At 45.1% G+C, this 10,579-nt stretch overlaps 1 protein-coding gene across 5 annotated transcripts in view; it reads right to left on the reverse strand.

Moving 5' to 3' along the window:
• Positions 1-5,385: 5,385 nt before the first annotated feature.
• Positions 5,386-10,579, reverse strand: part of TTC7A (tetratricopeptide repeat domain 7A) — a 172,642-nt gene continuing 167,448 nt past the window's right edge. For all 5 annotated transcript variants that reach the window (XM_055815978.1, XM_055815977.1, XM_055815976.1 and 2 more), the window contains one exon: positions 5,386-10,574. In XM_055815978.1, the coding sequence (XP_055671953.1) occupies positions 10,441-10,574 (134 nt within the window). In that variant the 3' untranslated portion in view covers positions 5,386-10,440. The remainder of the gene's footprint in view (positions 10,575-10,579) is intronic.

The raw sequence follows: 10,579 nt of genomic DNA on the forward strand, positions 1-10,579 counted from the left end.
CTCCTGATCCAAATGCTGTAATTTGCAAAGACAAGTGAAGCAAGGTTACTTATTTCTGTAACTTGGAGACTTACAAGAAGAACACACCTTGTAACTATTTAGATTTTTCTCCTAAGGGAGAAGAGAGGAGAGAAGAGAAGGGAAAGAGAGAAGAAGATGATACTAGAGTAGATTAGTGCTATGTCATCCTTTTCCATAAGAAAAGCCAATGAATTTTAGAACTGTTCTTTCCAGTGAAACCAAACCAGCTCTGATTTTGAAACCAACTTCATTGTCCTGGAGCTGGGGTATAATGATTTGTGAGTTGAAACTAAAACGTAACTTTGTCTATCTTGTCATCATTATCTGATCACAAATCAATATTTCCTAACTGTAACGGTGGAATGCAACTCTTGGACAAAAAATGGACTGAGCGTCTCTTTATATTTTAGGTTTTGCATAATGAAGCTATGGGACCCACTGTATAGGGATGAACATTTCTATTTTCATAGTAGGTTGGTAGCAACATCTTTCTCTCACGTGGGATGACTGGAAGCACCACAGCTGCTTAGTTAGCAATTGGGTTTTCGTAGTATTTATCAACATGAGTGAAAATGTGCATACACGGATTTAAGAAAGTGGACAGACTGCCAAATCCATTGATCAAATGTTTGGAGAGATAAGTTGAAGACATTTTTCAGTGCTGTAAGACAGCTCTTAGCCTCTAATACAGTAAGAAATGTTGGGCCCTATATGATGAATCCTCTAACTGCTTTTTTGCAAAGCATGCATGCTCCCTGTTTTTGCAGGTGTTGGGGTGGTTTGTTTTTTCTTAAAGCTCTTCAACACACACACATTCTCAGCTTCCACCTCACCCTCTCAAACGCAATGATCTCTGTGTGTGATTGACCTACGTGATCACCATGGTTTCCAATTCAATTCAGGTCCCCAAAGAGGTCTTTTAATTAAGAAACTCTAATAGAATCTTGGAGAAAACTTCTAAGTCCCCAGTCTTCAGGCTGTGCGCTACAGATCCCAGGGGTGTCTACGGCCAACGAGCGCGGGACCCTGAATGTGCCTTTTTTTGGAAAGGTCATATCCTATGCAGAAATTTGCGTAAGTGAATCTTACAGATGTAGATATCCCATGGAAAATTCCTGGGGATCACAAAGAGTTGAAAAGCTCTGTAGTACGCTGCTGTTGAGGAGTGGATAGTGACCAAGAGAGCAGTGGTTTGGAAGCAGACACACACGGAAATGGCTGTGTGAAGCTCTAACTGCAGCTGGTGTAAGGTGCTCAGCCCAGCTCACAGCCAGCTCAAGCAGCACCACAGCACAGGGCAGCTCTGCTTCTAGGACTTTGCTAGTGCTTTGCTCTATGTAAAAGTGCACTTGTTTTGGTAGCGAGACCCAAAATATTTAAGAACTAATTTTTACCCAGAGTGTGTTTGAGCCAGCCGTGGACTTTAATCACCATCACTTGAATTGCAAATGCGTACCTGAGTGGGATTTCCAAAAGTACTTGGGCTTGGTCAGTATTTATTTCGGTGGGGATAATCCCACCTTGTGTGTGTGCACGTGTGCGCAGAGTAGTGTATGCTGATGTTTACTCAGCAGCTTGTAAATCTCCAGGAACAACCTGTGCTTGTTGGACTGTGGATGCGATGTTTGGTAGTGCTGTGCAGGAGTGCTTGAGAACGCTTTCGCCCTGGGAACTCCGGCATTAGCTGTGTATGAGAATAAAAAGTGGGGCTGGAAAGCGCTTCTGAACTCTTTCAAGTATGCTATTTGCTGAAAAGCAAAGTTCCAGAAAACTGTAGGCACATACAAACTTGAGATAACTTTGGTGAATAGTTCTTGGCTGGAAGACAAAAAGGAAAATTTAAATGTGCTGTGTAGATTGTTTCAGGATTAAACATCTTGAATTTTTGTTTCAAAATGCTCTCCCTTCTGGCAATTCTCTCAAAACTTCTGGTCATATAAATCTGAGTTATCGAAGATACTACTTGAGGACTCCTGTCAGAACAATATTTTGTTTAATTAGAAGCTCTTTATTTAGTTGAAAAATCTCTGAAGTTTTCCTTTGGAATGTAGCTTGAGACAAAAAAAAAAAATTCAGTTTATTACTTTGTGGTTAGCTGGCTGAACAGAAAGCACTTTGCAAGTACCCAAGAGGGAACAATGGGAAAACAGAAGAAATTCATAAATAAAAGCTTTGGCTGTGATAAATCACCCTCTTGACACAGCAGCACTCCAGGGCCAGACCTGGACCACTTGTACAGAGGTACCTGTACCTCTCTGTACCTTATAGTTGCACTAACACGTGTCTAACGCGGGTCACTGCTGACTTATAGAAGTCATATATACTGCATTAATATAACAAGTGAGTGGAAATTTCCCTTAGGCCCCCCCCTGCAGAAGAATCCTGGGAATAAAATGGGGGTTGAAGGAGGAGTGCACCATGCTGCGATAGGGCACGGCACTCACGGCTGGGAGACAGCCTGCAGAAAGGAACAGACCCAAGGCACAGTAATTCAACCAGTTCTGCACAAAAAACCACCCCTCTCATGGCTCAACTCACTTGGTAGACTTGGTTCTCCATGTGGTAAAAAATGGGGATGAAATACCTCCCTTGCTACCCTTCAAAAAGCACTTCAGTATCCTCCAAGGAGATACAAGACCAGCATCATTATAACAGGGAAATTAATTGCTCGCTTGCTGGATTTAGCAGCTTCCTGTTCTGGAAATCCGAGATACCATCTCAAATTTCTGTTTGTTGCCAGCTTAGAAGAAGAGACTCCAAGGCTGCAAAGCCTCTGGCAAGGAGCGCTTCATTTGCTAATTGTCTCTGCCAGACAATGCCATTTACACTGAGCACAAAATCACCTCTAACCTCTACTGAACAGAAAATCGTTATATCCTTGAACTCTCATCCTTCTGAAACAGTACCCGGCGCTGCAAACTCGGGCTGCATATGTCAGCTCCTCTCACAGGACAAGAGAATACAGGAATGCTTATTGCTGATTAATTTACAAACATCCCCGTTTCCAGACCTAATTATGGTATCGTAAGCAACTGCATTATAAAAAAGATGTCTAGCTGGTCATACATAATGTAATGAATCTTTTGCTTCGAAGACTGTGCTGTCCTTCGGGAGGCAACGAGAGCTGGGCGCGGGGCTGGCATCTGCCGTAAGCGGCCGCGGGGGGTCCCGGCCCCGCGCTCCCAGGCTGCGCTGGGGTCCCCGGCTGCGGCGCAGGGCAGAGGCAGCATCAGGGCTCAGAGAGCCCTTTGCAGTCCGGAGGCCGGCGTGAGGTGCTTTACACTTGCCTTTACTCTCACACACTGGGGTTTCTTGCGTGTTTCTGTCGGAAAAGCCAGTGAAGCTGGGCTTTGCCTCTGTGAGAGCTTTTCAGTATGGAAAACATCACCTATTTTACAGGTTTTGTCACTCTCTTGCTTTTTTAAGACATGTTAACAATGCCTGCCATTTTTACTGTATAAAATTCAGATATTCTGTCTATCTGCTTCTCGTCCTCCATCAGCCAGATGATCACAGCAGCTACGTCAGTTCTAAATGGGATCAGATCTGAAAATGGCAGCTCCGCACATTCAGGGGAATGACCTGCAAGGCCTTTTCCTTCCATAATTCACCACTTGCTTAACTTGGAGCACTGAGAAAACCTTTGGATCTTGCTCTTCGGTTGGTGACTCTGTGGAGATGTTTTTGGCTGTGAGATGTTGCTCTTCGATTTGGAGACAACATAAAAGTGGAAACTGGCTTTAGAGCCACAGCTCAGTCTGTGGTGACTGCTAATGGCAGCAGAATAAGCCAGCGATACCCAGGTCTGCTTTCTCTAACACCGGCCTTTAAAGATCAACAGGCTAGGTGTGGATTTGTTCCAAAGACTGGTTCAGGCACGTCTGACTGGGATGTGACATCTCCCAAGGGATGTGGTTAAAGATGGGCAAAGCCCAACGCTGCTGCTTTGGTGACTCCACAAAAACCTGACAGGCGGAGACTGCCAGGGAAGCGAGCTCCTGGGCAGCAGCGATGCTCCTCATCTCTTCCCTTGCTGTTTATGGGACTGCTAAATATCTGGCCTTCACACGAGGCAGGAATATACTGTATGTATCTATGTGAGCTGGTTTTACTCATTCCACAGCAGAAAGAAGCAGAGGTATGAATAAATTATTTAAAATTATTAAATTATTCTTAATGACCTTTCAAGAGTGTCATGTCAAAATTACCACTGAACCATAACTTGGTTCTCTGCAAAGGAAGAAGTGATTATGAATTCAGGGTGGAAAGTACTCAAACCATCTGGAGCTCCTCCCATCAAAAATGAAGGGCAAAAAGACTTGCTTTTTTTTTTTTTCCACATTTAAGCAGAAAGGGAATATTAAGCATCTGTGTGATGCAGAGAGGGTAACAGGCAATGTACCAGTGTTAGGATGGAAGCAAAGATGCATGGTGTCCCTCAGGGGGGACTGAACAATGTCTCCAGTTTTCACTGGGGTTCAGCTGCTGGGCTCCTGCTTGGAGGGCCCTTGCTAGCCTTCCCCCCACCTCCCCCCGTCCCCCTTGGAAACCCCACACCACTGCTTCACTCCCTCTCTGTATCGTGGGAAAGAGGAGAAAAAAGTCAGAGCCAGTGTTTCGTTCACTTTTATTTCCAGTTTTTAAGATTTCGTACTAACAGCTGAAGGGCTTTATTCTGTTATTGCTGCTGCAGAGGAACCTTGTTGGGCTTGTGTCACACTGAATATACTTGCAAACCAAAGTAGCGACAGTTATGAAGAAATGCTCTTCAAAACCCTGTCCTTAATCTCATTTGAGTATGAAACTAAGGGGCTGGCTTTTTAAGAAGGTCCTCTTGAAGCTTTCCCAAAAGATTAATGTGTAAATGCAAAGAATGCTTTGGAAGCTCTTGAATTGAGACATTTTATTTCCAAATAACCACAAGGAGTAACTGTAGCAAAAAGATGATTAATGGCATTGTGGCCATTATATGGTCACCAAAATAAGGTGAGTCCCTAAACTTGACGGCATAGTATTTGCCTATTACTTCGATGTTTGAGTTTCTCACACTACCTTTGTTTGTTTTTACTGGAAGAAGCACAAGAAAAGCATGATGCTCATCTAAATCTCCGTAAATCCAAACATCTGAAGCTACATTACTCTTTTTTCCTGGCTCCGTTCCTCTCTAAAAGCACATTGCTTGCATGCTCACTCTCGTTTTTCCCATGAACTACAGGGTGTAGGCCAAAATACCCTTTGCAACTGGTAACTTGCTAGGCACACTAGGTTCCAGTTAATATAACAAACGGTGGTTTCATAATGCTTGAAGTATCTGTGGCATGAATATATTAAAAGTCCTGAAATTGGCAGGAAATACGAGGAACATTTTTTGTTTTCCACAGGGTCAATTTTATTCATCTGGTGAAAACATCTTACAATGACAAAAAAGGTTAAGTTACATGGAAAACTGGTTCCGACAACTGTGTTAACAGCATTCAAGAGGCGGGTAGGAAACACTTGTACATGCGAAAGCTGTGCATCCCTGTCAGTGCTTTTAGCTACAGACTGGCATGGGTTTCTGTGGGGAAACAAGCTGGAGCTTTTAGCATCCAGTTACTTGGGAACCTGCCTTGGTTTGCTGGAGCTGAAGGCACAAGCCCTTTCATTAAAGGCATCGTTGGAGGAACCATCTCAGCAGCTGCTGGGTCAGTGGTTACCTCCCTTCCTGCCAACGCCACCAAAGTGAAGGCCGCTTCAGCTTCTCCTTTCTAAGAAAATAACTCTTTATCCGAGCATGCACGGATATCCTGCAGCACTGAACAACAGCTTCACAGCAAGGAGACCAGTGCCAGCGGCCAGGCTTAGGGAACAGCCAGGGGGGTGGTTAAACCAGCACGAGCAAGAGGGTGCTGGCGAACACGACCGTGCAGCTGGTGGCAGCAGCCACCTCGCAGGTGAGAGCAGGCACCAGGGCAGTGCTGATGGGCAGCTAGACGGGCACTGCAGTTGTCCCCTGGGGCATAAAGCAGCTCTCCTTAGCCAAATATTTGACATGCTGGGGGAGGGAGAGATGTCTCAGCTACACATATATGCCCGTTGCATAATTGTCAAATATGCCTGTAATACAATTCCGTCAGAGGCAATTATCGCTGCAGCGCGGTTGCTCTGGCAAGACTTCCTCTCCTAGGCTGAACTGCAACTAACAAATCTCTATTGGTTTGGCTGAAAAAAGATCATGGCAGTGATGTCTTTTCACTAAAAAGGACTGTTTCCCACTCTGCTGTCATTAAAACGAAGTATAAACCAGCCAAGCTCTGTCTTCACCAAGACTCTCCAAAAATGGAACATTTTTTGGATAAAGTAACTGTAATTCTAACTGCAGCAGTTGGTGCTGTGCCTACTCTGGTACCCAGCCAGTGAAATTTAAAGTAAACACCCTCCAGGACTGTTCTCCATTTGGATTTATTAGTCATTACCAAGGAAAGATAATTAGCACTTCTGAAGCACTGTGATAATCAGTAGCATGAACTGTTACCAATAGAAACGGACTGGGGTACTTGTGCAGCGCAGGAATATGGCAGCGCCGTTGTACGCCCTGTACAGAATGAGTACAGCGGTGGGCAGATCCTCAGCTGGAGGAAACGCTTGTAACTACCAACAACTCCAGTGGTGCTAATGACAGTTTACACGGGGCACGGCACGGAGCTGTTCCCTGGCTTGTTGGGCTTCTCCTGTTATCCTGGAGGCAGATTCATTTTTGTTACAATATACAAACCTTCTGGTTGGTCAAAGGCAGTGGCAAATACTACTTCTTTACTGCACAACAGAAAAATAGAAGGTAATTATTTTTCTTTGGTATGCGCCCTGCCAACAGAAAGGAAAATAACCTTGTGGTGGAACAAGAGGAACCTGGGTGTACACCTGGATCCTTTAGGCAATGAAGCTTTTTTCTCTTCCTCTTTCTAAACTAATGAGAAAACACTGTTGGATTCAAGTCAGTGCTAAAACTTGCAGAACTGGTATTTCACTGATTCTTCCCCAAACTTCCATTACTTACGATCATCTGTAATAATCATATGAGGGATGGGATGTAAATCTTATGTTCTTAGTCTCAAACCCTGCCAGGCTCCCTGCTATACAAAGAAATATTACTGAGCTCAGGGTAGTAGGTCCATTAGATTTACCAGCATTGCTACCTAAATAAATACCGCAATACATAGGCTTGTCTGAAGTAGTTGTCTTTGGTTTTGTGTACCTGGTAGTATGAACAAACTCCATGCAGAATAACAGAAGGCAGCATGTAATCCTGGGAAGGCTTCTGGTTTGGTGAGTACTAACAGCAAAGTAACCAGAGGATTTACCCCCAAAATACTTGCAGGTCTGCAACAACCACCCTCCTTCCTGCACTGCATAAAGCATTTCAGGTCAATGTAACCCCCCTCCAGCCAACAGGTGCTTCGTATCCTCTGGGAAGCATGCAGCAGATCTTGGGATTGCGGCCAGTATGCATGTAAAGTACTTTGCAATCGCCACAGGGGCTGTGGTGTGTTGTGCTCGTAAAGGGTACCTTACCCGTGTAATTCCTATTGATGCTGACGGCATTTACTCGTATATGTCTTCCTTGCCACACCGGGAGCACAGGCTCTTAGGACTGCAGTTCCAACGGCAGTAACACTCATTAATGCATACAACAAACATGGGACCACCCTGACAACATCTGACGGGTTGATGCACTCGGAGTACTCAGGCATGTTTGAATCTCTCCTAGGAAGATGACCGCTGTGGTGAGTCTGATTATCGCCGCGATGAAGTTCGCCTGATGGCAACAAATATGATGGGGCTGGTGGCTGTTCACAAGCTACGCATGCAGAAGTAAATGGGTCTGTGAATGTTTGCTTTTAAGCTGCTGCTGGGAAACAGGCACCCTCCTGCCAGGTCACGGACCAGCTACATTACAGACCTCTTAAAGCAGCTCCTCAGCTGCGGAGGTAGATGCATAGCTTGTACTCAAATAGCTGCCCGGTACACAGAAGTTGCTATGGCAGCGCTTTACAGGTACACGTTGCACAAGAAAGCAGTGATGTTGGACCACACTGACTCTTTTTGTGTCTTACACAGAAGGCTCGCTCCCACCCTGGGAACTGTGGAGCAGAACAAATACTGGAATATAATATCTATCTATATATATCTACTTAAGTCTATTGTCAGATTGCATCTGACTGTGGAACTGGGTTTAAAGCACCTAGGTAACAATTTACATATTATGTCAAGAACAACGTCTCCCCCCCCTCCCTTTCCCCCTTCCCCCCCTGCAGGGCAGAGCAAACCGACTTCATAGCATCCTTCACAGCAAAATGGGTCTCTGCTGTGTCTTTCTGTCTTCATGAAACTCATTTCAGTCTGATACTTTTAAGACCTACTCCTTCCTCTGCTGCTGGAGCTACTGCAATCAAGAAATGTGGCTGGGTAACGCTGTCTCCTTGGAAACCTGCCTCTGGCCTAAAAAGCCCAGTTTGGTGCTGGTGTGGCACTGGAAAGCCAGAGACCTCACGGGCCAAGCGCCTTTCACACCTCGGCTGTTTTCACTCCAGATCCCTTGGTGAACGGACAAACAAGCTGGGCTATTGCACCAGTGTGATTTAATGGGGAAAATTAAAAATATTGGCCTGGGAGCGCAAGAGGCTGCCGAGAGAAAGCTGAGGGCAGCGTACTTCCCTTGGCGGGGCGCCTGGAGGGCAGGCGGGGGGCAGGAGCTCTGCGATGGTGTGGTCTGGGTCTGGATCCATTAGCCTGCAGATTTCCAAATAACTGTGAACAACACTGACTTCAAGCTTCCTGCCAGAGCCTCCAGCTCTTTAAGAAACCACCCCTACTCATTCATCGCCTGAGGATATTATTATTTCCAGAAACTAGTTGTGGATCACAATACTGGGCAGAATTATAGTACAAAGCGTGTTCTAGTGCAAATCTACTTATGAAATAGTCACAAATCTTCTTTGGACAGAAGTGGGCGCAGAGCCCCAACCTTCTGTGTAGCAAGGTGCCCACAGTTCATTTCTGCATCATCTGGGTCCCGTGCCACCTGGGACTGGCCTGGATGGGACTGGCTCTTGTGTGTCGTGTGAGAGCACGGTACAGCTCCAGCTTGCCGCTGAGGCCCCAAGGAGGTCAAGCAGAGCCAAGGAGCAGCTCAGCAGGGGAAGATGCCGGCTGCGTCCCCTGCCCTGGCCATGCCAGCCATAAGGAGGCTGCACGATGAGGAGCTCTTCACCTTCATATCTGATATGATATGCAAAATGGCCCTGCTCCACTTGAAGGCTCAGCTTTGTACCTCTGATGTGAAATTTCTACAGACAATCCAAAGCTTTGGTTTTAAGAAAGAAGTATTAATACACACACATGCTGCCTTCAGCATACTTCCACTTAAAAGACTGCTGCCATCTTTTGCATCATGAAACTGTTTTGTGCCAGGAATGGTTATGCAGTAGAGCACAGAGTTCAGTCACTATATACTGGTAACCACTATATTCCTCATTAAAAGTATTGCAATAGGTGATTAATAAGAACGAAACCCAGAGTTTATAATTTGGTACTTCACGTAAGGCCTTTCAATAAATATGTAAGTGGAGACATATATGTATTTTTAATACTAATTCAAGTGTGAACTGATTTGGTCTTTGGTCTTTCTGCTTTTATGAATCATACTGCAATAGCAGCTTTTTAAAAATAAAAGTATTTTCAATTTAAAGTGGTCTAGGCAAGCACCACACTAAATATAGTGAGCATATGCGGTATGTAAAAGCAAGGCAGGAAAAAGATTATCAAAATAGCTGAAATAATTTTGTAAACAGCATATATTGCATGTCTATATGTTTTAATTATCATTCCTATCCTGCCTGATCATGTGGAGGCAGCCACATGCTTAAGCACGACTTGGTCGAGTTGGTGCCTTTACTCCTGTTTAGAGCAGGTCTGGGCTTTAATTCAGGGCTTGGGGTTTTTATCTTTAATGAAAACTGAAAGGTGCAAGTCTTTGGATAGCGGTACTCTAGCATGATCCTTCTACAGTCACCTTGAACCAACACTCTGAAATAAGCCTTGCTATTAACTTGAAGAGGAGGTTAGCCAGGCACCTGTGAAGGAAAAGGCATTCTCTATTTCTCCCTGTTGCAAATTCTTCTACATTTAGTCTGGTCTCAACTAAGCATGTAGACCTGAGCCCTGTCTGGAATTATTTTGCCCAGTTCCAGGTTACAATGGCACTTTTCTCTTGGGCTTTTTCTTTGCTTATTTGTTTGATTTTGGTGTTTGTCCACAGAACGAAGGTGCTTATTTAGCTGCAGAGCGAAGTTTCAGAGCTCCCTGGGTATGACAGTGAACGGCATGACAGGACTGCTGGATTCAAGGTCCAGAGCGGTGAGGAAACATTCTATGGCCGCTTCATTTTTCCCTTGAGCTTGCAAGACTTCTCCAAGGCTGTTCCAGGCCCTGTGACTGGTGGTCTGGATCCGGACGGCGTCTCTGAGGACTTTCTGGGCCAGGTCCTTCCTCCCAAGTCTGCTCAGCACCAGGCCCTGTC

Source organism: Falco peregrinus, chromosome 11 (assembly GCF_023634155.1).
Source record: "Falco peregrinus isolate bFalPer1 chromosome 11, bFalPer1.pri, whole genome shotgun sequence".
Classification (NCBI taxonomy): domain Eukaryota; kingdom Metazoa; phylum Chordata; class Aves; order Falconiformes; family Falconidae; genus Falco; species Falco peregrinus.